The sequence below is a fragment of the Aspergillus ruber genome (genome assembly GCF_000600275.1).
Source record: "Aspergillus ruber CBS 135680 unplaced genomic scaffold scaffold00002, whole genome shotgun sequence".
NCBI classification, from domain to species: Eukaryota; Fungi; Ascomycota; class Eurotiomycetes; order Eurotiales; family Aspergillaceae; genus Aspergillus; species Aspergillus ruber.
In genome coordinates this window covers 1,009,245-1,035,586 of record NW_024467298.1, presented here as the reverse complement: position 1 = coordinate 1,035,586, position 26,342 = coordinate 1,009,245, and the positions used below count along the sequence as shown (strand labels likewise).

The window sequence follows — 26,342 nt, the reverse complement described above, 5'->3', positions numbered from 1 at the left end:
GTTGAAGGTGGTAAGTTAACTGGAGTACAGGATAGGAAGGTGGGCATAGCGGACTATGCATCATTATCCATCTTTATCCATGTATAGCACTCCAGCCACACTAAGCCACAATATCTTTACGTCGTGCCTTATGGCGCTGCTCGCTATCTGGCCATGGTCTTAATGATACTGCAATTTTAAAGGAAAAGACAAGATGCAGGATGCACCAGTCTACACCCACCATGTCGTCGTCCATCCGTCCCATCCGTGTCTCTGCCATATGGATTGTTGAACCCGAGGCGATCTGGTCGCAGACCCCATTCGAGTTGAACCCCTACGTCAGCGCATCCGTTTCGGAGTATATGCACGGTGACGGTCCGAGATGATACTGCCATATGGTCAGACAGGTGTAGCTCTGTGGAATGCAAAATAGCACCGCTGTATCACTCGCCGTGATCAATCATCCACCATGATTTCCTGAGGGCGAAGCCAACTGGGGAACAAAGTAGTACAGAGCGGCCTGGCTGCGGACCCAACTCGAGTAGACCTCAATCTCGTCGCACCGAAAACTACAATCACAACTGGGAATGGCACGGCTTTCCAAACGCGTGAAACGTAGATCTGTAGAATACGAAACAATTCACCACCGTATCCCACTATAATCACCCATCCATTCCTCGCAATCGAGCTTGAGCGAAACCAAATCACTCCTTCCGCGGGTGGTCCGCGGACCCCCTTCGATCTGAACCCCCAGTCCAGCACACCAAGCGCGAACCCTCGCGAAAACCTGAACTCACAAAAAAGGGTATCAAGATCAAGCATATTTCTCAGGTGTGCGTGCGGACCCCGCTCTGATCCGGTTCGAAAAGGTGTGCTGATGTGTCAAGCTGAGCGCGGATGTTGAACCCGGGAAGTTGAACCCCCGAAAGGGGTAGTTGAACTCTTTGTTGGATGTGGTGATTTTGGTGTGGTTTTTCTTATTTTGCAGGTATTGAAGACTAAGCGGTGTTCCTGGTTTTTTTCTGAGTAGTAATGTGAGCTGGATCAGTCAGGAATAGAGAAAGAAAAGGTCGTTGTGGTGTGGTTGTAGCTCGTTGTTTTCCGCTGCGGTTACGTTGATGTAGGGAGTTCTTAACAAACGATGCGTGATCGCGCATTCAGATGGGCATATTTGGTGGTCTTATAATGTGCTACATGTAGAGTAGAGTCTGGGGAATTAATTGATGCTGCTTTTGCCTGGCATTTCCGTGGTTTTGTAGGTATATCATTGATGTGGTGGTTCTTCTATTGAGTGTCACTTGGATATATATACATTCAAGTAGGTATTGTACACTCCCGGTCAATACCAACACAACACTATGAATATACTATTTTCGTATATATTGAGTGTGTACAGTAACCTAGACTACCCGTCTATTTCATTTATCGTCTTAAAATTGTCAGAGATGTAGATATCACGTATACGAGATGGACTACTATGCTATACCGGACACCATATTTCCGCACACACGGAGACAGTATGGTGTAGTAGACGCGACCGGTGGCTACAGACAAGGAAATAGAATACGGGGGAGCTTTGCCCAGTAGAGAAACTAGAACACGCATTGAATAGGCATTGAACTAACATTGAATACTAAGATGAGGTACGGCAGAACTAGCACCTACAGTGTTACTCAGTAAACAGACACGACCGCCGACTACCAGGATATCCCAGAATGCACACGACAACGGTAGACCGAACAGCAAGTACGCGTAGACCAAAACACAAGACGCGTAAATACACCGCACACGCGAGTCAACACAAAACTACGACGCAACTACAGCGCATAGGAAAAATCGTTTCTGACTGTTTATTCAGATGGATCGCGATGCTCGCACGATCGAGCCTTACGGCATCAGCCGAAGCGAAAAGGCCGCTATGATACAGAAAATGAAAAGCTCACGAACACTAGCAGACCCATAGTGGACGCGCAATAGGAAATAAAATACGATAAAAAACCAAACCCAGACCCATGATTTGTAAAAGACACGAAAAACAGATCAGAACACCTCAACGTCCCAGTCATACCGTGAAACCAACCCGAGAAAAGCAAACCGTCGCGTATCCTCTACGCGTCGAATCGCGCAGGATGGTGGTGTATTGTTGTTGTAGCGCAAAGGAGGATATAAAAAAGGAGGAAGATGACATAAAGCGGTAAAAGAGAATAAGGAGGAAAAATCGTTTAACCACCGAAACCGTAGAGGGTACGGCCCTGGCGCTTGAGGGCGTAGACAACGTCGAGCGAGGTGACGGTCTTTCTCTTGGCGTGCTCAGTGTATGTGACGGCGTCACGGATGACACCCTCAAGGAAGGTCTTGAGGACACCACGGGTCTCCTCGTAGATCATGGCGGAGATACGCTTGACACCACCACGGCGTGCGAGACGACGGATAGCGGGCTTGGTGATACCCTGGATGTTGTCACGTAAGATCTTGCGGTGGCGCTTGGCACCACCCTTTCCAAGACCCTTTCCACCTTTGCCGCCTGTAGAGAAGCTTGTTAGATACCAGTCATTGCTGAAGATCCTTGATAGAAGACTTACGGCCAGACATGATGTGAGATTAGGTTGAGTAGGTAAAAGGTAAAAGTAGTTAAGATAAATGTGGAGAGACGTAGATAGCTTTGGAGGAGAGGAAGAGGAAGTGAAGAGAGTCTGGAGCAGGAGATATTTGTATCGTCTGTCGCTGGACGCGGGGCCGCTACCGGAATCACCACGCTAATGTTCGGATCGACCAATCAGAGGGCAGGATCCGACGGACGGATTGATCTTCTTCGGAATAGTGATTTGCCGGGACCGAATTGATCTTACGCAATACACGCAATACACGCCCAACCACTAGTGAAGAAGAGATCAAACAGATCAGGACGGTATTAGAAACGGTAATTAATTATATGATACGAGTTATGGCGGGTATGATTCTCCCTTGTGGTTGGGATCAAGCGTTAACAGGCTGGTATGGTTGATGGCCGTGATCCTGTGCTGTGATTGGTTGGTGCGGAATGGACGCCTCGCTTAGCGGCACCTGACTGTTCCATTCTAACCCGACCAATCAGAGGGCAGCGTATCACTGATGCAATACAGTCATTTTTCCCTGGTTCTTTTTTTCTCTCGTCTAACGCTGACCCAATCGGGAATAGGGCGATTCCAGATCAACCTTCCCTCCCTTCGCTTACTACAAATACTTCCTTCCCCCACCCGCTGTCTCCGTCTTTCTTCCATCTCCCTCATCCATCCATCTCTACTTATCACTTTTTCATCCAAGTCCATCAACCACAATGGCCAGAACCAAGCAGACAGCCCGTAAGTCTTCATCATTCTTTTTCATCTTTCATCTCTTACTAACTACTTCTAGGTAAGTCCACTGGTGGCAAGGCTCCCCGTAAGCAGCTCGCTTCCAAGGCTGCCCGCAAGGCCGCCCCTTCGACCGGTGGTGTCAAGAAGCCTCACCGCTACAAGCCTGGTAAGTCTATCACCACCGACCAGTATATCTTGGTACCTATACTAACGATAAAAAGGTACCGTCGCTCTCCGTGAGATCCGTCGCTACCAGAAGTCCACCGAGCTCTTGATCCGCAAGCTCCCCTTCCAGCGTCTCGTCCGTGAAATCGCTCAGGACTTCAAGTCGGACCTCCGTTTCCAGTCCTCCGCCATTGGTGCCCTTCAGGAGTCCGTTGAGGCCTACCTCGTCTCCCTCTTCGAAGACACCAACCTGTGCGCCATCCACGCCAAGCGTGTCACCATCCAGTCCAAGGACATCCAGCTTGCCCGCCGTCTCCGCGGTGAGCGTTCTTAAGAGATGCGCCTTAATACTTGATCTTTACTCGTTTCTATTTGGGAAGGCGATAATGGGGTTTTGCTTTTTCTAATTTCCTTTTTCATGACTACTGGCGATACATGATGGGTTTCTGCTTCAAATATCACTGGGTTCCGGCACTGGGTTTGTGTTTTGTTTTGCTTTGACTACCATAAATACTGAAGAGTCGTTGAGATGCGGCTTGGTGGATTTGGTCAAGGCTCGTCCGATTGTACATTAAAGCTATCCACCGTGGTGTCTGTAACAAGCACCACTTCATGATGAAATGCACTTTGAAAGCACTTTTCTCTGTAGCCATGTTTGTCTTTTCCCTACGGTCGCGCTTGCTTGACTCCGCGACGCGACCGCGTCTCTACCCGTCCATGACGTGTATGTGAGGCCGGGCGGTGGTTACGTACGATGCAATCGGAGCGATGACTCCGGGTGACTCAATGCTCGTAGACTGCATACTTTCCCGATGTGGCGAATTTGAAGTCATACAACGTTCTGTAGAGTACTCCGGAGTATCCCACCGGTCGCGACACGATGACTGCAGCAGCAGAGCTTGATTTGGGAATAGCACGCGTACGGACTAGAATGGAGAATACCGGAATGATCGAATAGAGAAATATATCGTATTCGTGATTGAACTGACTACTCATGGACACGGCGGATATATATCCTGGACCTGCAAAGACTCCGTATTTCAACAATAGAGTACCACCATGCTGAATTTGTACATGATTATACAGAAGGCGATTTATATTGAGCATCCCATATATCGGTCAGCGAAGTAGGCTCAGTCGCGTTCCTCGCGTGTAATCGACGAATTTACGCGACCGACTAAAAATAGCCACGGATGTCCCTTTCAACCAACGAGGAATTGCCGGAAACCATGCGCAGAAGGAAGAGACAATGTGGACAAACCAGACTCATTTGACTGAACGCTTGAAGGATGCGCCAGTCCACCTCACCCTCGAGAATTGGCCTGACAAAGTCCCGTAACGGCTGTGCTACTTGCAAGTACGTACTCTTGATCCTACGTGGAATCATCGCTGACCATTCAGATCCCGAAAAGTAAATGCGACGAGACACGACCGCGTTGCCAGCGCTGTACCAGCACGGGGCGGAAATGCGAATATCAAGTGTCTACCGTGTCGAGATATGGCACGCCATCACCACTGGCACCGTCTCTCCTCTCGGGATTATCGGGGTCGAGAGTGGATCCTTCAGCTCAGAGGGAGAGACGTGCTTTCCAGCACTACTTCTATCGTGGTGCATCGTCCATTGCGGGTGCACTTGATCTCAAATTCTGGAAAGATACCGTGCTGCAATTGTCCCGTTCGGAACCGGCGGTATGGGATGCGGTTATTGCCATCAGTGCTCTTCACGAGAGTCCAACGCCTTCACTTGACCTTTCTCCAAAGGGTAACGAGAAGAATGAAGCGTTGAACTGGTACTCGCGCTCGATGATGAATGTCCGAAAACTGATCGAGCAGAACAGAGCTAACCAGGAGATCGCTGTCGTCACTTGCGTTTTGTACATCTGCATTGAAACCATGCAGGGACATATGAAAGAGGCGCTACAATTATATGAACAGGGTATCGCTCTTATACACGAACTACGCACGGCATCCGCCGCCAGAGCGTCGTTTTTGGAAGATACCATCATTCCCCTGTTCTCTCGACTGGGAACTGCGGCATTGTCGACAGCGGGTGTACCTGTTGTTAAAGATCTGTTTGCTCTTGCAGATCATCGGGGAAATACTGGCTTTTTGACTGCTGAGGCTGCACGGGCCGCTCTTGCGCCTCTTATGAGAGAGTCGTTGCTTTTTTGTTGGGAGGCTGGAGCCCATATTCTTGAGGCGGGATCTGTAGCAGATGTATCTGCGGAGGTTTTTGACCGTCGGCAAAATCTTCTAGCACGGCTTGAAGATTGGTATCGCCTATTTATCGCACTGGCAAGCAACCAGCCAGATCACATGTACCAAAATGCGGTCTCAACATTACGAACCTTCCATGCAGCCATATACATAATCCTATCTACATGCCTCACCCAACGAGAAACCGCCTTCGACAATTATCTGTCCCATTTCCGAATCATCGTCGAACACGCATCACAGGCACTCGCCAGCATTACACCAGATATCTCCCAAACACCATTCACATTCGAATCTGGCGTAGGCCAGCCGCTCTTTCTCACGGCTATCAGCTGTCGTGACCCGGTCTTACGACGAGAAGCATTGGCGCTGCTCCGACGCGTTCCGCAGGAGGGGTTCTTTGAGTGTAAACCTCGGGTGGCGAGTGCGGAGGAGTATATTCGGATGGAGGAGGGGGGGATGGAGGGTTTGATGGTGCGGGCTTCGAATTCGATGACATCCGACTATTCATCTGAAATGGAGGTTAAGGAAATACCACTGGAGAGACTGGCTAATCTTCCATTTGTGGAGGATCTGGTTACCGTCGAAGACGACATTGAAAATGCCAAGTTTTTCTCTGGCGATGAACACTTTCCCATCCCTGAGGGACATCGGATTCGCAAAAATGTTGTTGTTCAGCTGAACTGCCATGGCATACCTCAAACTCGACCTTTTCTGCATTTCACGAGAAATCGACCAAGCGCCAACGGAGTGTGGGAAGAAAGGGAGTATTTCCTTCCATTGAATCCGATAAATGCCACCAGCATGAGATGACCTCAACAGCTGCATTCATGAGTACATGAAACCCAAAACATCAATAACACCAAGATACCCAACCAATATCAAAGTCCAAACTCCCAAACCCAACGTCATACATATCCACATAAACACCAAATCCCTACACCATATCATTATCCCCACCCTTCCTCTCGCCCCTCACCCTCCTCGATTCGAACGCAAAACCCCCAAATTACGCTCCCTAACCTCCCGCATATACTGCGCCTGCTCGTTCGATGGGTTCCGGTATCCGTCACTTTCGTGCTCGAGGCCCTTTGAGAGGGCGTACAGACCATAGCCAATGAAGACGAAGGCGATGCAACCGATGATTATGAGGAGGACGGTTACTTCGTGGCTCAGGCGGGCCATTTTTTCTCCCCCTGGGGGTGAGCAAGGGTTAGCCTGGTTTGGGATGGGGTTTTCATTGTGGTGGTGGTGAATGGAGTACGTACTGGATTTTGAGAATGAATATAACTGAGAGCGTATACAATGAGAGACTGGTTGAGGATTGTCCTTTCTGAGAGTATGAAGGAATAAACGAGTGACTGCCGGATCAAAAGAGCGTTGGGTGTTTGAGAGAGTGGCACGAAACACGGGTAACGATCACATTTATAGATTCTATCCCACCTCAACAAATTTCGACCCATCTTACAAACCCTCCCAGCAATCTCTTTTACTCGTATCCATCGCGTCTGGTGTGAAAAGCAAAATTGATATTAAGTGGTGATGGTAGTTCTGATTGGTTGAGACTGGAACCATGCTATTTCCCGAAATGGATTAGCGCCCGGACTGAAATCGAGAATAGAAAGCATGATGTCATAACCCGAGCTGACCAATCAGAGTTGCTGATGGGCACTTTTAGTATACGATCTGGAATTTGAGTGACAGAAAATAATAAATATACGAGCAATGGCTGACCTGTTGACGGCCATTGTAGAGCAACATGCTATGTAATCTAAAAGCAATATCATCCGCGCTGTTCTAATCTGCGCTCGGCCGAAGAACTCCCAGCGATTCATGCGGTAGACTAAGTATCACAGATTGGAAAATGCTTATAAACAAACGTCTTCCCTCATATGTCTTGCGCAGCATATCCTCCTACTCTGGATATCACACAAGTGAGTCTCCTAGTTCTCGCCAAAGACCTCTCACCTACACTTTCGGCAGATACATTTCAACGTAGACCTGCGCCTCCACGAGCGCCACATCAAATTCAACCCCAATGCCCTCCTAAGAAGCCGGGAGATATCTCCCCAGTCACGGCCACGCAGCAAGTATCACAAAACTAGCCGAAGGCGGCTTCAACAACGTCTTCCTATTAACTATGGCTGATAGTTTCGAAGTAATCATCAAGATCATGTATCATATTTCAGTGCCCAGGTATTATGCCACTGTTAGTGAAGTTGCTGTGTTGCAATATATACACGAGAAGGGAGTTCCTGTGCCGGAGATTTCTGGGTATTTTGTGTTAAGGAGGAATTCTGCTGACGTGGAGTATATTGTTATGGGGAAAGTAGCGGGGGTGGGAATGGAGAATAGGTGGTTGGATATGAGCAAGCGGGAACGGTTGGCGCCTGCACCGAGTTTTGTGGAGACTGAGGGGAAGGTTTTTATGATTTGCCGTTTGGGGTTGGTTGGAGTGTTTATTCTAAGATGTTCCGGCTGGGTTTCGGGCTGAGTTGTATACAGCTGATATGGAAGGGGATCATGATTCAGAGACTTTTTGTATTGGTCTAACTGCGGATCATACGTTTTGGCTTGGAAGAAGAGCTGAACTTGGTATACGTCGTGGTCCATGTGAGTTTGACTTGCAACTTTCTGCCGCCTTAGATCTGACAAATAGCAGGGGATAATCCAACGGAGTATCTGAGGTCGATTGCACTGAAAGAAATTGAATGACACAGCGATATGAAAAGTCAGAAGAGCTCGACTTTCCGCCTATGGCCTCTTTCGTGAGAAAAGAAAAAACATTATCCAGAGGATTATCTTAGTCTCTTGAACAAATACCTTTTTCTGGCGCCGTATTTGCTTCCAAAAGATGCTAATAGTCCTCTGAATCGGCCCACGCTTCGTCATCCGGGTGTGTCTTTTCCATAAAACACATAATAGAGTTGACCAAGCAGATTTGAACCCAAATAACATATTCATTTCACTTGACTCAGGCGCCATCTCTTGTATTATCGACTGGCAGCACACAACAATCGAGCCACGTCTGCTAGCTGTAGGTTATCTACGAGCGTTCGAGAACCCGATAACGAACACACCCTCGAACCAAAAGAGTCAAAACTCCCATTAGACTACGAAACGCTGTCAGCCGGGGAGAAATATGAAATCGATGGACTGTACCGACGTCGTCTCTTCTACTACCACCGCATATAATACAGCTACTTTAATAAGCTCCATATTCAGGCACTGCGTGTGCCTCTCCTTCGCCTTCGCCAGCGCCTGGTGGATAGGGCTGGTAGACAATGGAGCGGAAACTTCATGACATTGAAGAGGGCGTTAGTACGGATGACCGAGCACTGACCGCATTTGCCTGATACAAAGGGAGTTTCGTGCCCTGTGCAGTTCACTGAAGCAGAGATGGGTGGCTTCTTCGAGCAGGAACGGCTGTGGTTTGACTCGAATAAAGCCGTGAAGCTCTGGCAGGAACAGGTCGGTGTGAGTGAAGATGGTTGGGTCAGTGATGGGGGTCATGGAGGGGCTTTTCAGAAGGTTACTAAATTGAAGGCTTCCCTCATTGTGCTCGCAGAAGTTGACGAGGGGGATATCCATCTTCTGGAGAAAGGTGGTTGTTCCGAGATCGAGAAGAAATCAGTTGATAACGATAAAAATAGGGTCGGTGAGATAAGTCCCGACCGCCGACACGGAGTTAGATAAGGTAACTCCTATCTGTGCATAATAGTTAATGTAGAGTGTCGTTATGGGTTATGCTTGGCATTGGCCAATGGCGGTGGGCGTGCCGGGAAGCCGAGAGCGGCCCCGCTAGACCCAAAACGTGGTGGTCCGGTGCATTAGACCCACCTTATGCCTGTGTGAATGCATGCATAAGGGTCTTGTCACAGTCAGCAGTCTTTGCCCGTACGCGAAGTGATGGCGATATGTGCTCGTATTTCAGATCCTAATATTGAAGTATATATAATTACCAATATTGAAGTGTTTATAATTATGGCTATTGACTAGCAAACATACAGAAGGAGTATACAGAGGCTGTATTAATGTACAAGATTGCAGGACCAACGTTATCTAGATTCTTCTAGCTCCGACAGCGGCCCCACCAGCCCCGAACCGTCAAAGCAATTTATGCAGCGCACAATACCATAAGCCTCATTAATGCCAAGTTATGCTGACATATCGGCTGTTCGGACTCTCAGTAGCCAATAAGCAGCCGCCATTGGGGTTTAGCGTTTTTTTCATCCTGCTGCTCATTTTCCCAATGTGGTAACGAGCCGAGGTGTCGCCGACACGAAGAAAAATGCGGTCGCTGCATAAATATAAGATGAGTCTGTCCTCTTTTCTGTGCTGGGTTCGAGTTTTCAACTTACATTACTTCGATATCAAACATATGCCCTACTATCCTTGCTGTCCTTGAGTTAGTTGATTGCTGATCTTATCCTATCTCACCTTATCGATATATACTCCCCGCATCCGGCATTCGAAGGTTGAGACTCGCTCATCTGCCTCCCATGGCAGCTACCGACAAGAAACCCAACATGACAGACAACATCGAGTCACCAACACCCACCAAAATCCCCTGGTGGCGGCTGGTCGTCGAACAGGGCATCGTCACCCAGGAGATCATCGACTACCCATACCCCGGCTCCGGCACTGATGAGGACCCTTACGTGGTGACCTGGATCCCCAATGACCCGCGCAATCCAATGCTGTTTAGCCAGTGGAAGAAATGGACGATTACTATGCTAGTTGCCATCGCGACTCTGGCTGTTGCGCTTGTGTCATCCGCATATACGGGCGGTATTGCGCAGATTGAGGAGCAGTTTCATATTGGGAGTGAGGTGGCTACGCTTGGTGTTTCGCTTTTCGTTTTGGGGTTTGCTATTGGTAAGTGGAGGCCACTTCCGTGTATGGGAAAACAATAGCTGACGAACATAGGTCCTCTCCTCTGGGCACCGCTTAGTGAACTGTTCGGCCGTCAGATTCTCTTCATCATCACATACTGCGCCCTGACTGCGTTCAACTCTGGCGCTGCTGGATCGCAGAATATCTGGACTCTCATTATCCTTCGTTTCTTTGCTGGTTCGTTTGGATCGTCGCCGTTGACCAACGCTGGTGGTGTTATTGCCGACATGTTCCCGGCAAAGGAACGTGGTATTGCTATGAGTTTGTTTGCTGCTGCGCCGTTTTTGGGTGAGTTCTTGTCAACTACTTTGTTCTAGTTTTCTTCAAACTAAACTTCGCAGGTCCCGTCCTTGGCCCGATTATTGGTGGTTTCTTGGGAATGAACGCCGGCTGGAGATGGGTCATGGGCTTCCTAGGTGCCTTCTCCGGTGTCGTCTGGATTATCGGCTCGCTGCTCATCCCAGAGACCTACGCCCCCGTACTCCTGCGCCGCCGCGCAGAGAAGCTGTCCAAGCGCTCTGGAAAGATTTACCGCAGCAAGCTCGAAGTCGACCAGGGCAAAATCTCCCTCAAGGAGTCATTCAAGGTTGCCCTATCTCGCCCTTGGCTTCTGCTCTTCCGTGAGCCCATCGTGTTTCTGTTGTCCTTGTACATGGCTATCGTCTATGGTACCCTGTACATGCTGTTCGCCGCATACCCCATCGTGTTTGAAGGCGTTCGCGGCTGGAACCAAGGTGTTGGAAGTCTTCCGTTCCTGGGAATCATGGTGGGCATGTTGATGGCCGTCGCTTATTCAATCTGGGATAACAAGCGATACATCCGGGTTGAAAATGAAAATGACGGTTTTGCGCCTCCCGAGGCACGTCTGGCTCCTTGCTTGATCGCATCTGTCGCCATTCCTGTCGGCTTATTCTGGTTCGCTTGGACCAACTATCCCTCTGTCCACTGGATGGCTCCCATTGCTGCCGGTGTTCCCTTTGGCTTCGGAATGGTTCTCGTTTTCCTGAGTATCATGAACTACCTTATCGACGCCTACACTATCTTCGCCGCTTCGGTCCTTGCCGCCAACTCCGTCCTGCGTTCGTGCTTCGGTGCCGCCTTCCCCCTCTTCACAACCTACATGTACCAAGATCTGGGTATCCACTGGGCCTCCTCGATCCCAGCCTTCCTGGCCGTCGCCTGCGTGCCATTCCCCTTCCTGTTCTACAAGTACGGCCCGAAAATTCGCAAGAGCTGCAAATACGCCGCGCAGTCCGATGCGTTTATGCGTAAGCTGCAGGAGGCGCAGCAGCAGCCCGAGTCTGACCAGGACGAGAAGGAAGACGACGCATTCGACCGCACCGAAGCACCCGTGCCGGCGCCCCATGTCTCGGATGACAGCAGCAGCGAGGAATCGAATGTCGGACGCCTGGGTCGGTTACCGTCTATGCCGTCTATGCAGCAGATCCGCAGTCACGCTTCTTCGAGGACGGTGGGGTCTCGAAAGGCGACGTACGATGGGAATCCGTATGACATTGACCGTGTCAACACTCGGGAATCGTTCAAGTGATCAACTCACGCGGGCCCTCCTCGAATTCCCTGACATACATAATTCTGCATATAACCTAATCTCTAGTGTCTATTTCTCATCTTACCGGACGTGATACATATGATGGAACAAGAAAAAAGAAAAGTTTCGGTTCATTGGGCGTTTTTGCTGTTACTATATACCCTGTTTTTGTTAATTTTTCTTTTTGTTGATAACGCGATTTGGATGGAGCATGAGGTGACGAGCAAAACAAAGCATAGACATTTGCATACAATGGAATAGAAATCTTATCTATAAAATAGTTCTTGTCCCCCGTATTCCCGATCGGGAGTTTGCGGTGTTCGGTAACAGACTCCGAGAACCGAGTTGAGGCGATTTTGTCCAGATTATTTCTCCATTGTCAATCATCTTACTCAATCTCACAAAGACTGAGCCTGCTTATTACGGGTTTTATTTTCCCTTGGTAGCGTCCAATGTTCGAATCGACCCTCAACAAAAACCACGCCGGGCCGCCACCGCACCTCCAAGATTTTGAACCCCTATAGATCTTACCAGCCTTAAGAACCTAGAATGCGACCTCTCGCAAACAAACTGCCATCCTCCATCCCACTCCGACCAAGACAACCATGTCGCCAAGTCCGTCCCCAAAAACGCTACAATACTCAATCCACCCCCGAACCGCCACCGAACAAAAGACCCCATGAACCTCCGCAATCGCAGTCGCAATCGCAACCACAAAACCCCTCCTTCTCCTCCTCCCCACCACACCCCCAGCCGTCCGGCACAGTCGCCTCCTCCGCCGGTGCGTCACCGGCGCCATTGCGCGCGCGGTCTCTGCGCGAGGTCATATACGCGGGACCATTGGGGAGACTTGGGCGGGCGTATGCACGGATTCAGGAGCGGAGGCCGTATGCAACGCAGTTGTGTAGTTCGGTGGTGATTTATTTGTGTGGGGATTTGAGTGCGCAGATGTTGTTTCCGTCGGAGGTGGTTAGAAAAGAGGGTGAAGGTGAAGGTGAAATAGTGGAGGGGGGAGGGTATGATCCGTGGAGGACGATGAGGCATTTGACGGTTGGGGTTGGGTCGAGTATTCCTTCTTATAACTGGTACTTCATCACCATTTCATCCCTCCGGCTTATATCTTCAAAATGCTGACAAGGCGATAGGTTCATGTTCCTCCACAACAACTTCAACTTCCCCTCGAAATTCCTCTCCATCCTTACCAAAGTCTGCGTCCAACAAGCCGTCTTCACCCCCGTCTTTAACACATACTTTTTCTCCGTACAGTCGCTGCTCAGCGGCGCCTCGTTTGAAGATACATATGAGCGATTGAAGAAGGCGCTCCCCGTGAGTGTGACCAACAGCGTGAAGCTGTGGCCTGCTGTTACCGCGTTTAGCTTTATGTATGTGCCGCCGCAGTTCCGGAATGTATTTTCGGGAATTATTGCGGTGGGGTGGCAGACGTATTTGTCGTGGTTGAATCAGAAGGCTGCGAGGGAGGTTGAGGTTGCTGAGATGACTGCTGCTTCTGCTTCTGCTTCGGTTGCGGTGGCGGCTTGATTATGATATCTGGCATATAGACTATAGAACTTGTATATAGTGTAGATAGACCAATAGACTGCATATCACTGTGTCCCGTATGCTTGTTGCTTACTGTATGCAGAGCATGGATGACGTTACCCATTGGGGCAACTCCAAATCCCCGTCATCAGAAAGAACCTTAAACAAACAACCTGAACATGTCTTCCTTCCCTCATAGACATAGGCATGTCCTACCCAGCAGACCCTCCTCCTCAACAATTGACGCCGGATGACAGCGACTACGGCTCTGACTTCACCCCGGAACAAGAAGCGCTCGTGGACGAATTGTTCGCCAAAATCGCCACGGAGAGCGCGTCGGTTGCGCCCACTACATCACCACCACCTCTCTCACAACCACCATCACAATTATCACGAAATTTCGCGACGGACGTGGCTGCTGCTATTTCTATCGCTACGCAGAATACCATTGGTACGCAAGATATCGAAGATTACTATGCACCGCACTCGAGCCCGCGCATTCCTAGGGGTTTGGGTCGCGAAAAACCAGGCACTACATGGCAATTATACAAGCCAGCAGGTGGTCCTTGGAGTAAGGCCACTGGGGCAGGTACTGGTGCAGGGTCAGGGTCTGGACTACCAGCGCAGAACTCAGGCAACGGCGGTGCGGAGTCTGGTTAGTAATTGCCTATTTTTCATTCGTCTAGTGATTTTTTTTTTTGTTATTGACATCTGACTGGAAGCGTTTAGTCGAACATCCGAATTCGACGGAAGGGCGCGCACGGAATCGAGAGCGTGATGTTGCCAGGGAGCAGGAATGGGTTGCTGCTATGAATCCTGCTGCGGCAGGGGCAGGGACAGGGATCGGGACTACTGGGGATAATCCGGCGACAGATACTACGCGAACACCGATTGAGCGATTTCGAAGACCCCCGAATAAAGCGTTTTCTGTGTCGGATTTGATTTCACCCGCGTGGTGCGAGTTGCAGTATTGGTATACGTTGACCAAGTACGGGAGGAAGAGGAGGACAGCGGCCATGAAGCAGGGGACTACGATTCATAAGACGCTGGAGGATGAGGTACACACGACCGTGTCAGTGGAGGTCGCGACCAAGGAAGATGCGTTGGCGTTGCGGATTTGGAATATCATCCAGGGTCTGTGCACGTTACGGGAGTTCGGGATGACAAGGGAATTAGAGGTATGGGGGTTGGTAGATGGTGAGCTGGTGAACGGGGTGATTGATCAGCTTTCCTATGAGTGTCCAGATCCGGAGCTTGAGGCGTCTGCTGCGTCGTATTATGTGGATGTTGAGGCTACGCGGGCGGCGCTACCGGAGTATCAAATGTCGTTGACGGATTATCTGCTGTCGTCTTCGCAGCGTGGGAAGCGGTTGGACGAGTTGTCCTGGGATCAGAATGAGGAAGTGGAGTGGTCTGCTTCGTCACCGCCGGCGCCGCCCCCGGAGGCATTTGAGGTACCCAGGGTGTATATGACGGATATCAAGACCAAGGGTAGTGGGTCGATTCCTACTGTCAAGAGCACGTCTTTTCGACCGACAGCGCTCCAGCTGCAAATATATTACCATATGCTTAACCGGCTGGTGACTAGCGATGATGTGACTATTGAGTCACTCGCGGCGCGCTACAACCTCGATCCCAATCGTCCGTTTACAGACGCCTTCGTCGCCGGAGTAGGTGGTCTAAACGACCAATTCTTCGATGCCATGTCCTCACAGGAATTTGACCCCGACTTCATCCCTACTCCCGAAGATGCCCTGAAAAAGCCACCCTCATCACCTTCTTCATCTACAATTCCCCCATCTGGTAGCCAAGACTCCACCACAATCCTCATCGAAAACAATAATCTCACCAATCTTTGGCGCCTGATGAAAGACCGTCTTCGCCTCACCTTCCTCCCATCCCAAGAAACCGAAATCTCCATGGCCCCCTCCATCCCCTCAGAAAACCAGCCCTCCATCCTCGAATCTTATCCAACAGTCCTCTCCCCACTGTTGACAGCACGCTACCTCTCCGCCTCTGAATCCCGCTCCCTGGGCAGTCGTTCGTTCCTGTACGATCCTATAAGCATGACCTCTTATCTATCGGAGCAGATGAGCTGGTGGAAGGGACAGCGGGATCCGCGGGGTGTGGAGGTGATGGAGGCGTGGAAGTGTCGGATTTGTGAGTTTCGAGATGAGTGTTCGTGGAGGCAGGAGAAGGCTTGGGCGTTGGCGAATCGGAATCGGGGGAGGAAGAAAGCTGCTGCTTAGGCTTTTCATTTTTGCGATTGAGCTTGTATATTACGCATCTGAATTGGCGTTGTTGTAATATGATACGCTTGGTTTGGGCTGGTTCATGCATTACCCATGGCGGCTGGATATTCAAGACACTTTATTGACGACTTATTTCTCTTCCAGTGCATATGCTCTTTTGCTATTTCATACCTACATCTCGAAGAAATGGGAATCACTGCGACGGTCTCAAACAATATAAGTCTCTTGGTAGACTATCTAGCGGAATACTAACATGGAGAAGGGAAGAAAGAAACTGGGCCTGCCAGCGCTGCACTACCTAATGTGCGAAAGGGAGTTCCTGCCCTATATTCAAACAGGCCAAAGTAGTCAAACGTCTTGCGTTGTTGGTGAATGCCTGCGCTCCGTGACATTCACCACATAATTTCGATGTTAGAACCCTCTTTGTTTGCCAGATTCTTCCTTCTCTTTCTTTTGTTTGCCTGTTTCTCCCTCTTCTTTTGTTTTTCTGATTCTCTCTTCTCTTCTAATTTATTAAACATCCATCATCCCCCATCTGCCCATCTCCCAACCTACAAGACCACACTATCACGTAAGTTCCCGGGACTCTCCTTCTCAACGACCACACGCTCACCCTCCCCAAACTACTTGACTCCAAACAAACCTCAGCGTCCAGCTAATCCCAACCAACCCTACAGAAACCACAGAACAAACTCCTTATCCGAACAAAAATGAAGCTCTCCACCGCAATCCTCCTCCCCCTCGCGTCCACCGCCATCGCCGGTCCCATAGGCTACGGCATCTGCCAGGCCGGCTGTTCAGGCGTCGTTATGGCTTGTTACTCTGCTGCAGGGTTTACCTGGGGCGCGACTTTGGGTGCTTCTGCGCCTGCTAGCATTATAGCATGCAACACGGCGTATGGGACCTGCCAGGCGGCTTGTGCGGCTGTTTTGCTTGCGCCGACTCCTTAGATGCCTGATATTGGGTCTAGTGGGAGATGATGTACCGGAACGAGAGAGAGAGAACTGGGATATTTTAAGTTGAAGTTGAGGCTGGACAGGGATGTTAGGCATTGGGGACAGCTGAGATCGTATTCAATCAATGAACGTTATGATTTCATCGAGTGTAAAGCACATAGTTACTTAAAATATTCAGATGTCGATGAAGAACCCGATGCACAAAAGCAACTAAAAAGGATAACTCCTAACATCATCCTCTTTCTCCAATTCCAGCCCAGCAGCAATCTGCTCCTCATGCTTGCGATCTAAGTATTCTAACAAGACACCCTCGTACTTTTCTTTCCCTTTGTACCTGGACACATCATCACCCCAACTGCGAATAGCAGATGCCAGTCTTCCAGGCACATACAGCTCCTTCACAATCTCCGCAATAGGTTCGAAATACGTCCTTATCGTAAACACCACAGCACCAGATCTTGGAAGCCGGCGAAGAGACTGTCTCTCTGACCGGAAAAAGTGGTGCTCGATAGCCTTGTCCTTCTGCGCCGTATTCCACGATACCTCCTCCAAGTCCTCAGGCCCAATACTACCTGACCACGCGAGATTATCATCAACCTGAATGAAATAATTATTCCGTAGCACAGGATCCTCAGGCCTCAGCCTTCGGAAGAAATTCATCATCCCCTTCTCCAGCTTCTCCTTATACTGCGGAACATCACCCGAGGTATGTATTTCCGAAAGCCGCATGCCGAATTTATCCTGCAAGCGCCAGAAACCAGGGAGCAGGATTGCGCCGGCGAGGAGGTAGTAGTCGCCGTCTGGGCGCTCGATCATTAGGGCTAGGTCGTCTTGGATTAGGCGGGCGGAGGTGGCCATGGGGTCTTCGGGGAGGGGGCGGGTGGTTATATTGAAGGATTCGTTTGTGGCGAGGTTTGTTATTCCGGTGGGTGTTTTGAGGAACATGGTGGGGTAGCGTTCAGGGAGGTAGGTGCAACTGGTGTTGTTGGTGTCAGATCTGCCTCAGTATCTAGTTCTGGGACTGTGACGGGGGCTACTTACAGTTCCTCCAGTAGTTCGATCGCTCCGTCCATTGCTTCTGGCGCAGTCATGCAGCTCTTTGTGCCACGTTCTTTGATTCGACGGTTTTTGTCGGCGTGGTATCGAAAGTAATGGTTGTCAAGTTCTGTTCCGTGAGCAAGTGTCCTTGTATACTCGCATGTTGTCTCACCTATCCATTCATCCCACTTCATACTTCTCAGTCCCATAGTGATAAAGTATTTTCTGCAAGCGTGAGCCATTATGCCCGAGAATGTTACGGTTGTCCACTCACGGCCCATATCGAAACGGCCGATACGGTATCGGCTTTGTCGTATGAACATTCCAATTCAGATACGGTGATGCCGTTGGCCTTTTGAAATCCGATGGTGTCCATTCTGTATTGACGACAGTCAGTTGCTTATACCACGTTATGTATTCTTAACCGAGGTCATAGCGTACCTCCTGGCTTCCTGTCCGACTTTTTGAACTTCGATCCCAACGGTTTCTTCTCGAGATCTGGTGTTAAGGGTCTAGTAGCTTCTTGTTTAGTATTCCATCTCTTGAGGATGTTATTTACGGCCCAGATACAGACGGCGACTGCCAGACCTATCAAGGCCACGTCTTCGAGGTGATATTGGCTGGTGTTGAGGATTTGTGAAGACATCATTTGATATAGCAACGGTAATTATGACTATGAAGAGGAGAAGATCCAAGAAACGAATATTTCATCAAGAATAAGGACAGAGACATTATGCCGTTATTTATGCAACCGCGTGTAACATGACCCTATCGATAAGGTCTTTCCTAACACGTTAATCAAATGCGGTCGTGCATCAGTTACAAATGCCATGCGTCAGAAACCGATGATTGACAGTGTGCAGGGTATACTTGAGCGTTGTGTAGAGAAGCTTATCTCATATCGCGGACGGATCAGATTTCCTAATTTAGAAGTATATGCTGTCGTTCTAATGCAACGTCGAAAGCCTTCGCATTTGCAGGACTTGAACACACCGACTGACTTATTGGATTTATTTTATATACAGGGATATTAAACGTTATCCGAAAACTATCCAGGACGTCCAACGTTACAGTTTAGCTGGGCGCGAAGCAGCCAAAACCTCACTGGCAATCATGCGCACCCGGCTGTCAGTAAACTTGGTCATATCATGTCCATCCGTCCTCAGGCTAAGCGGTCCGGCTAATTCCTTAAACCGCAGGGAACGCTGGCAATCGAAATCCCAATTCCTCGCGCATATCCGAAACAGTTCCGCCAGAAAGCACTGCTCGACGGAATGGTCGGCAGAGAAAATGATTTTCGGAAGCTGTTTCCGTCGAGCTATTTCTCCAGCATTATCTTGCATGGCGCCTAGGAGCGCGTCCAACGTGCGGGGGACATATAGTTGCGCTCCTGCGTGCACGATTCCAACTGATCCTGCCGCGATGTGCAGTAGGGCGACATTGGCGACCCAGTCTACGGGGACTTCGTCGAGGATGTTTGTTCCGCTTGTTTGGCCCTGAGGTACGTGGAAGACCATTGGTTCTGAGTCACTGGACAGGAAAACGCGGACAAAAGTGGATGCTGGGTTTGAGCCCGGAGGGCCATAGTGAGGGAACGGGTGACGGATCGCTGGGCCGATGATGCTCGGCCGGACGATCAGAATCGGGAGGTTGCTGTGTCGGTGATGCAAGAGGCGCTCCATGAGGTGTTTTGAGTGCGCATACGGCCATGTATACTGGTTGGTGTTCGGGTGGTCTCCGGTGTTCAGGATGTGTTGCAGTTCCTGCTCGGGGTCTTGCTCTGCGATGTCGCTGTAGATCTTCTCAAGGACCTTGCCATCGGACAAGAATGTGTTGACGTAGGCAGTGGATGTTTGCACGAGAAGCTTCAACATGGGGAAGGAGGTGGCCATTCGTGCAAGTTCCAAGCAAGGTAAGCAGTTCTGCTCAATTGCTTCGGCCAGTTCACTGTTCAATGCGATACTCGCGGCCGAATGTATAATGACCGTTGTATCACGGCGCATGGCCTCGAGATCGTGCTCGCTGAGACCGAAATTGGGCTGTACAATATCGCCCAAGACAAACACGACCTTCTTTGTCGCGAGAATGGCATTGGCGCAGTTCCCCATGCTCTTCCTCCATTTTGCTATCGCCCTTTCTTTGGAACCACGGCATAGGACGTATATCTTCTTTGTAGGGAGTTGCACTGCAAGCTTGTACAGAATACATCCTCCCATGCCACCAGTGCTGCCCGTAAGGAAGACGGCTTGCTCTGCAAATGATTGGATGAGTCCGATTTCGAATGGAGTGTCTGCCATGCTGAAGTAACACGATCACTGCGAAAGGAATATCAAAGTGCAACGAATCGGACTTGACCTGTTGGGAATAATGATTGCAAAATATCCATTTCAAGTGATCCCCCGGATTTGAAGACATTGACTATGTATACCTCTGCGGGCACCGACAGCAGCCAAGACAAAAAATGGAACTGTTCGCTATGATCGACATGCTGAGTCTCAAAGACCAAGCAGGCTGGCTGAAGTAGAATTCAATTGGGCAGGTTCGTGAAATTACAGGGGCTTGCAGATACCCACATAGTACTATTGGAGATAAATCTCCAACTCAGTGGGGAAGTGGATCTATATGAACTGACTAGTTCAGCATAGTCAAATGCAGACGGACTGTCTTTCGTTTACGGAGTGTAGTTGAGAATAAATACTGCGCGGAATTGCCTGACTGAACAACTCATTCAATATCTCCGGAACCCTCGTTTTCTCCAAAAGCAGCCATGGCAACTTACCAATTCCACGATGTCGTCAAGACAGTCACCAGAATTGATCGGCGAAATGGCAAGCGCCAAGTGCCCATGAAAGTCCTGGCGCTTGGACTCTGTCGCACAGGGACTGACTGTGAGTGCTCTTTTTTACATGGGTTTACCGAATTGAAGCTAATGGACATATGCAGCATTGAGGCAGGCTCTGAGGGCACTGGGCTATAATGACACATATCATGGCTATATGGCTGCGCTAGAGAACCCTCGAGATTGCGAGCTGTGGTATGAAGCACTTCGGGCCAAATACGATGGCGTTGGGAAACCATTTGGCCGGGAGGACTTTGACCAGCTGTTGGGTAATTGTCAAGCTGTCTGTGACTTTCCGGCTGCGGCCTTCTCGAAAGAACTCATAGAAGCATACCCTGAAGCCAAGGTCATACTTACAGAGAGGGATGTCGATGAATGGCATAGGTGTGTCCATTCCCTAAGCGAGACAGAACGAAGTACTAACCATCAATAGCTCTGTGAAAAGAACCTTCCAGCCACTTCTCTTCCACCCCCTGTTCCCACTGATGCAACTCCTGGAGAACTTGTTTGTCATGCATACCCGTTGGCTGCGACCTACGTGGACAAAAATCTGGACGCACTACTTCAACGATAACTTCGAAGCGAACGGACGCAAAGCGTTCGAAGCCCACTACGCCTCTGTGAAAGAGATGGTTCCTCCCGAGAACTTGCTCGTGTATAAAGTCAGTGAAGGCTGGGAACCGCTATGCAAGTTCCTTGGGCAACCTGTTCCACCGCAGCCGTATCCGACAGGGAATCGCGTCTCGGTGTTCCAGCAGCGCTTTCGGGATGCGATATTCTACAACGGAAAGGAGATGATCGAAAAATTAGGAAAGATGATGGCGTTTTATTTGTGTTTTAATTGGGTGTTTAAGAAGTTTACGAAGCGGTCGTTGGTTGATATGGCTGGCTCAGTGGGGTTACGGTTGATGGTCAGGCTCCTACTGTTTCGACGCAAGTCGGTTCAATAATTGCGGTTAGGAACGAATCAATATGTGCGATAATAGGGATACCCTGTATATAATGTAATAATAAGACATAGTAATTGTTGTGTTGAGATACTTCGTACTATGTACACCAGCAATTGATCGGAGATACATAGTAGAGCTGTCCCAAGGGAAAATGCGACTTTTTGTAGATCATTCAATGTCCCTGAATAATAGCGAGTCAACAATTAATTCAATAGACCACATATCACATTGTTAGGTTCAATAGAACGGACCTCCAACTCCACCGTTCAGCTCCATCGTTCAGCTCCACCGTTCAGATATCCCGCTGTAGCTGAAGATCTGCATTCTCGAGACCGACATTCTCAGTTATAGATCAACCAAACCATTGGGATAGGGGTGAGCTAGTCTGGAAAGCGAGAAAACCATGCTCCGTACCGAGTACAGCGTCGCCATGCATCGAGTATTATGCGATATTAACATGATTTTTTAGATTCGTATTCAACACCAACATCAACCTTGCAAGAAGCAGGTGCGCTGAGCTGCACAATGGCAGTACTCCAGGACCATAATGACTGGAATGCATCTAGATCAGATTTATTCTTGATTGGAAGCCTGACGTTGTTATCATTGATGGCGGCTTTTGATGCTACAATTCTGATCCCAACGCTACCAGTATGATATGGCACCTTCGTTCTGAATAAACACCCGCTGACAAGCATGTTCATATCAGACACTAGCCCAAAACCTCAACGGAACCGCCACCGATGCATTCTGGGCAGGAACTTCATTTCTCCTGGCAAATGCCGTCTGCCAACCCGTCGTCGCAGCCATCTCCGAGATCTTCGGACGTCGGGACCTACTCATTGTAATGATCTTGGTATTCTCCATCGGAACAGCAATAGCATGCTCTGCGTACGCTTTCCCACAGCTTCTCGCCGGCCGCTCCGTGCAGGGTATCGGCGCAGGAGGTATTTTCTCCATGGTGCTGGCCATCTTCACGGATATTGTTCCTCTGCGTTTGCGGCCGCGGTATTGGGCTGCGATACAAGTCGCCTGGGCTATTGGGACGGTCACGGGGCCGGTTATTGGGGGTGCATGTGCGCATCCTAAGACATGGCGGTGGATCTTTTATATCAATTTTCCCATTTGTGCTGTTTCTTTGGTGGCTGTTCCGTTTTTGTATCGACCTGAAGTGTCTTCTGGAACGACGACGAAAGGTTCGTTTTTGTCAAAATGGCGTCGGCTCGATTTTGTCGGTTGTGGGTTGTTCCTGGGAAGCACGACCAGTTTCTTGATTGGGGTTACTTGGGGAGGTGTCCAGTATGACTGGGATTCGGCCCAAGTGCTTGTTCCTATCTTCTTAGGGTTGGCGGGTTTTGTCTTGACAATTTTATGGGAGAGGTGGGGGACCGAGAACCCTTTTCTGCGAATTTGGATCTTTGAGGATTTTCGAACGACAGCAGCGTACCTCTGTGGGATGCTTCAAGGGTTGATTGTACGTACAGTACCCATAGCCCCCAGAAGGGGAAGCCCGAGGAAAGCAGAAAATACTGACAAGTCACTCTAGCTCTTCGCCGAAGCCTACTACGTCGCAATCTACCTCGAAGGCGTCAAACTCTTCGACCCCCTAAAAACAGGCCTAAGCGGCCTCCCAATGACAGCCGGAATGCTCCCAATCTCCGTCATTGCCGGAGTCCTCATGACCCACACAGGCAGATACCGCTGGTGTCTCTGGATCGGCTGGCCGCTGACAACGCTTGCCTCCGGACTCCTCATTCTCCTCGAATCAGATACGAAGACCGCTGTCTGGGTAATTCTGTTGATTATTGCGGGTATAGGGCATGGCTTTCTTTTGGGGCCGGGGCTGTTTGCTGCGCAGGCTACTTGTAGTCAGGATGATGTTGCTGTTGCGACGTCGGTGTATAGCTTTTTGCGCAGTTTCGGTATGTGTCTTGGTGTTGCTACGGGGGGTACGATGTTTCAAAATGTGTTGAAGGATCGGTTGGCGAATGATGGGCTTCCTGGGTGGATTGCGACGGATGCGACAGCGTATGCGCAGAAATTGAGGGATATGCAGGATACCGGGCAGAAGCCGGTTATGAGACAGACGATTCAAGATGATTTTGCGCTGGGGTTTCAAGCTGTTATGGCTTTGTTGACGGGGATTGGGGGGTTGGGGTTTGCTTTGAGTCTTTTTGTTAAGAAAAAGGTAATGAACTGAGCATCGTCTTTGGACGTATTCAACATTTTATCAACAAGTTCGATACCGGATCATGTCAACCTCCGAGGTACTTCAATGTTTTCTTAGTACCTGCCGAGGCAGCTCTGCAATTTTACCGAGGGTATTGGTATGCACAGGAGGGCGCAATGCCTACAATGCTGGCGGTCTAAAGCAGCATTCTGTGATTGCTTGGGTCTAGCCTTCAGGGTAAGGCTAGCCAAACACGGCTGCTTGAGTAGTAGTTTGGAGATGCAAGCTCCTGAATGTATATCTTTGATGATATTTACACCGTTAGGCTTGATGTTAACCAAATACTTACACCTCGCCAACACCATGCCGCTTGAGAAGACAGTATTGTCCCCAATGCCGACGGAAGCGATCCGGGATGACCGGTAGATCAGGAATCCAGACCAGACGACCTAAGAGACCAGTCCGGGAGGTATCCAGAAATTCCTTGCAGGAGAGTTTCTCCCACTGTGACTCGTCTTCGACGTAATGCGGCTCCAGCTCGGTTGCTTCACGTCCGGGGAAATACGAATCGACCAGATAAGAGCATTGAGAGACACCGACCTGATTATGAATTAGCTAAATTTTGATGCAAATAATAAATAGATGGGTGCTCACATATTTGCCAGGATCTTCCTCGTTGCGATCGTTCATTCCAGTGGGAGTCTGTGATGCACCATCGAAAAGAGCGGGATAATCTGCGGCATCAGGGAATTCGCCGGGAAGAAGCCCCTTGAATTCGCTCTTGATAAACTTCGCCCGCATACCATTGGGGAGGAAATATGACGACGGGAATCGATACCACTCCTTGCCAAAACAGACAGGCTCGCCAGCCTGGACTTCCGTCTTTTCTAAAGGTTCAAACACCTTCAAAGGAGCGTTATAGGCAGTGACCATACCGACAGTTCGCAGTAAGCCTGCATTGATAGACAGAAGAACCATCGAGAGGACTACAGCAAGCTTGAACTGGGCAGGCACCCGCCCTATTAGCTCTTTCGGGTTGCTAGACCCGATAAATGAGAGGAGCATATGAAATCCAATAGCGGCATTAAGAGCAAGGAAGGGGTATGCGGGATACATAAAACGCTCTTCCTTGTGAGGCTGGACAATGAAAATACTGAGCCACATGTAGAATGGGGTGAGAAGGGTAACGGTTCGTAGAATCGTCTGCTTATTGGTGGCCTGAGACCGGAAGATTGCCTGAAAACCAAGCAGTGGCACAGCCAGCATAGCAAAAATGAACCAAACATTGAAGTTAAGCAGCAAATTTCGGATGTAGAACGTCCATGGCTCCGTGCCAAAGATCTCAGGACCTCTTCCTTCGCCACTAAAAATGTTGTAAGCGACGATATTCCACGGGACGATGGTGAACTTTTGGAAGAACACATAGTCAACAGCGACCTCAGCGGTCTTGGGGGTGGTCAGTACGTATGCAAGATAATTTCTTCCGAGAAAGAAAGGGACATACCAGAATGGCTAAACACCGCAAAGCCCCATCAACGACGCTGTAAACCACTTTCTTGAGAGAACCTGCAAGGAATCCAATGACGAACTCCTCAAGCAAAAGCGGAACAATCAGCGCCCCAGCGAATGGCCAGCCGACAATCGCACCCAATCCAAACCACATAATACCCTGCGCTGTTTTTTGCCCGCCTCTCCAGTCTAAGAAAGCCGTCAAACCCAGCATGGACATATACATAGTAAAGCTCGACGGGAGGAACGCAGTAGAAGCATGGAACATGCCCGGACTGAATGCGACAATCATGAGGAACAAAAGTCCAATTCTCGGGTTCAGAGTTCGGCAAATTGCTGAGTACAGCTTTGTCTCGCAGGAGGCGCAGAAGACGGCTAAAGCGAAACGAACGATATAGAATGCAGAAACCTTGTCACGGAAAATCAACGAGCCAGCCTTCCCCACGAGAGCGTGGAGAGAAATGTACAGCCAGCTTCGGATCGAATAAACCGGCGAGTATTCCCATGTTTGAAGCCCGTATCCATAGTCGACATAATGAGTGGGTTCCCAGAAATTGAAGACCTCGTCGCAGTCTTGAATCGGAGCGAGAAAAGCGGCAATCGAGTTCGAGATGAGGAACACGTAGAGCGTTATATTCAATGGCAAGTAGAACGGTGCTGGCCCGGCGCTGCTCTATGTTAGCTGGCCAAAGAACGTATGTGATGGAGCAACCACAGACATACCGCTGTTTTTTGGTGCGCGGCGGAATCTGTGCAGAGGAGCCTGCAGACGACATTTCAATGGATTTATTTGACATCAATAGAATGCTGTGAAGAAAGTCCATCGGAAGTCCTCATTATTGCGGAGGAGCTTGTCCGGTGACCGCAACGGCAACTACCGCACTTCCATATCTTATCTTTTTTCTTTTTTTTTTCTCTATGCCCCTATGGTAACCCTCCACTTTCATCCAG

General features: G+C 49.5%; 13 protein-coding genes across 13 annotated transcripts; 9 read left to right on the top strand and 4 right to left on the bottom strand.

The window, feature by feature from the left end:
* Positions 1-2,201: 2,201 nt before the first annotated feature.
* Positions 2,202-2,465, bottom strand: EURHEDRAFT_447549 (histone H4; the record flags this gene model as incomplete). Its single annotated transcript, XM_040783675.1, has 1 exon — positions 2,202-2,465. A coding segment is annotated over one exon (264 nt), but the record flags the coding sequence as incomplete, so codon positions are not given.
* An 830-nt stretch (positions 2,466-3,295) lies between these two features.
* Positions 3,296-4,119, top strand: hhtA (histone H3; the record flags this gene model as incomplete). The annotated part of the gene is made up of 3 exons (XM_040780817.1): positions 3,296-3,320; positions 3,373-3,480; positions 3,536-4,119. 3 exons carry the CDS (start codon positions 3,296-3,298, stop codon positions 3,811-3,813), a joined length of 411 nt encoding a protein of 136 aa, XP_040642825.1. The 3' UTR covers positions 3,814-4,119.
* Positions 4,120-4,768: 649 nt separating this feature from the next.
* Positions 4,769-6,506, top strand: EURHEDRAFT_447101 (Zn(II)2Cys6 transcription factor; the record flags this gene model as incomplete). Its single annotated transcript, XM_040783650.1, has 2 exons — positions 4,769-4,840; positions 4,881-6,506. The coding sequence occupies 2 exons, from the start codon at positions 4,769-4,771 to the stop codon at positions 6,504-6,506; spliced, it is 1,698 nt and encodes a 565-aa protein (XP_040642824.1).
* A 1,051-nt stretch (positions 6,507-7,557) lies between these two features.
* On the top strand, positions 7,558-9,389 carry EURHEDRAFT_512419 (phosphotransferase family protein; the record flags this gene model as incomplete). The annotated part of the gene is made up of 7 exons (XM_040786065.1): positions 7,558-7,627; positions 7,781-8,131; positions 8,163-8,300; positions 8,488-8,589; positions 8,633-8,747; positions 8,894-9,014; positions 9,057-9,389. 7 exons carry the CDS (start codon positions 7,558-7,560, stop codon positions 9,387-9,389), a joined length of 1,230 nt encoding a protein of 409 aa, XP_040642823.1.
* An 806-nt stretch (positions 9,390-10,195) lies between these two features.
* On the top strand, positions 10,196-12,138 carry EURHEDRAFT_374207 (MFS transporter; the record flags this gene model as incomplete). Its single annotated transcript, XM_040778613.1, has 3 exons — positions 10,196-10,571; positions 10,623-10,877; positions 10,931-12,138. 3 exons carry the CDS (start codon positions 10,196-10,198, stop codon positions 12,136-12,138), a joined length of 1,839 nt encoding a protein of 612 aa, XP_040642822.1.
* A 385-nt stretch (positions 12,139-12,523) lies between these two features.
* On the top strand, positions 12,524-13,753 carry EURHEDRAFT_408383 (Mpv17/PMP22 family protein). Its single transcript, XM_040780816.1, has 2 exons — positions 12,524-13,223; positions 13,284-13,753. Exons 1-2 carry the CDS (start codon positions 12,688-12,690, stop codon positions 13,675-13,677), a joined length of 930 nt encoding a protein of 309 aa, XP_040642821.1. The 5' UTR covers positions 12,524-12,687; the 3' UTR covers positions 13,678-13,753.
* Positions 13,754-13,884: 131 nt separating this feature from the next.
* On the top strand, positions 13,885-15,926 carry EURHEDRAFT_374205 (exonuclease V; the record flags this gene model as incomplete). The annotated part of the gene is made up of 2 exons (XM_040778612.1): positions 13,885-14,332; positions 14,407-15,926. The coding sequence occupies 2 exons, from the start codon at positions 13,885-13,887 to the stop codon at positions 15,924-15,926; spliced, it is 1,968 nt and encodes a 655-aa protein (XP_040642820.1).
* A 562-nt stretch (positions 15,927-16,488) lies between these two features.
* On the top strand, positions 16,489-17,040 carry EURHEDRAFT_470710 (uncharacterized protein). The gene is made up of 2 exons (XM_040785313.1): positions 16,489-16,500; positions 16,607-17,040. Exon 2 carries the CDS (start codon positions 16,640-16,642, stop codon positions 16,877-16,879), a length of 240 nt encoding a protein of 79 aa, XP_040642819.1. The 5' UTR covers positions 16,489-16,500; positions 16,607-16,639; the 3' UTR covers positions 16,880-17,040.
* Positions 17,041-17,095: 55 nt separating this feature from the next.
* Positions 17,096-18,569, bottom strand: EURHEDRAFT_446401 (heme-dependent oxidative N-demethylase family protein; the record flags this gene model as incomplete). The annotated part of the gene is made up of 5 exons (XM_040783594.1): positions 17,096-17,861; positions 17,927-18,050; positions 18,096-18,148; positions 18,198-18,300; positions 18,365-18,569. 5 exons carry the CDS (start codon positions 18,567-18,569, stop codon positions 17,096-17,098), a joined length of 1,251 nt encoding a protein of 416 aa, XP_040642818.1.
* A 421-nt stretch (positions 18,570-18,990) lies between these two features.
* EURHEDRAFT_374202 (uncharacterized protein) lies at positions 18,991-20,220 on the bottom strand (the record flags this gene model as incomplete). Its single annotated transcript, XM_040778611.1, has 1 exon — positions 18,991-20,220. One exon carries the CDS (start codon positions 20,218-20,220, stop codon positions 18,991-18,993), a length of 1,230 nt encoding a protein of 409 aa, XP_040642817.1.
* Positions 20,221-20,690: 470 nt separating this feature from the next.
* On the top strand, positions 20,691-21,712 carry EURHEDRAFT_383304 (sulfotransferase family protein; the record flags this gene model as incomplete). Its single annotated transcript, XM_040779570.1, has 3 exons — positions 20,691-20,811; positions 20,867-21,146; positions 21,196-21,712. 3 exons carry the CDS (start codon positions 20,691-20,693, stop codon positions 21,710-21,712), a joined length of 918 nt encoding a protein of 305 aa, XP_040642816.1.
* A 525-nt stretch (positions 21,713-22,237) lies between these two features.
* On the top strand, positions 22,238-23,912 carry EURHEDRAFT_383303 (MFS general substrate transporter; the record flags this gene model as incomplete). The annotated part of the gene is made up of 3 exons (XM_040779569.1): positions 22,238-22,363; positions 22,422-23,186; positions 23,259-23,912. The coding sequence occupies 3 exons, from the start codon at positions 22,238-22,240 to the stop codon at positions 23,910-23,912; spliced, it is 1,545 nt and encodes a 514-aa protein (XP_040642815.1).
* Positions 23,913-24,227: 315 nt separating this feature from the next.
* On the bottom strand, positions 24,228-26,167 carry EURHEDRAFT_374199 (dolichyl-P-Man:Man(6)GlcNAc(2)-PP-dolichol alpha-1,2-mannosyltransferase; the record flags this gene model as incomplete). Its single annotated transcript, XM_040778610.1, has 4 exons — positions 24,228-24,482; positions 24,537-25,328; positions 25,387-26,059; positions 26,115-26,167. 4 exons carry the CDS (start codon positions 26,165-26,167, stop codon positions 24,228-24,230), a joined length of 1,773 nt encoding a protein of 590 aa, XP_040642814.1.
* Between the last annotated feature and the right edge of the window lie 175 nt (positions 26,168-26,342).

Coding starts and splice junctions, on each gene's coding strand:
- EURHEDRAFT_408383 (XM_040780816.1), top strand. CDS start 12,688: ATGCGACCTCTCGCAAACAAACTGCCATCCTCCATCCCACTCCGACCA. Junction 13,224..13,283: donor AGTATTCCTTCTTATAACTG/GTACTTCATCAC, acceptor ACAAGGCGATAG/GTTCATGTTCCTCCACAACA.
- EURHEDRAFT_470710 (XM_040785313.1), top strand. CDS start 16,640: ATGAAGCTCTCCACCGCAATCCTCCTCCCCCTCGCGTCCACCGCCATC.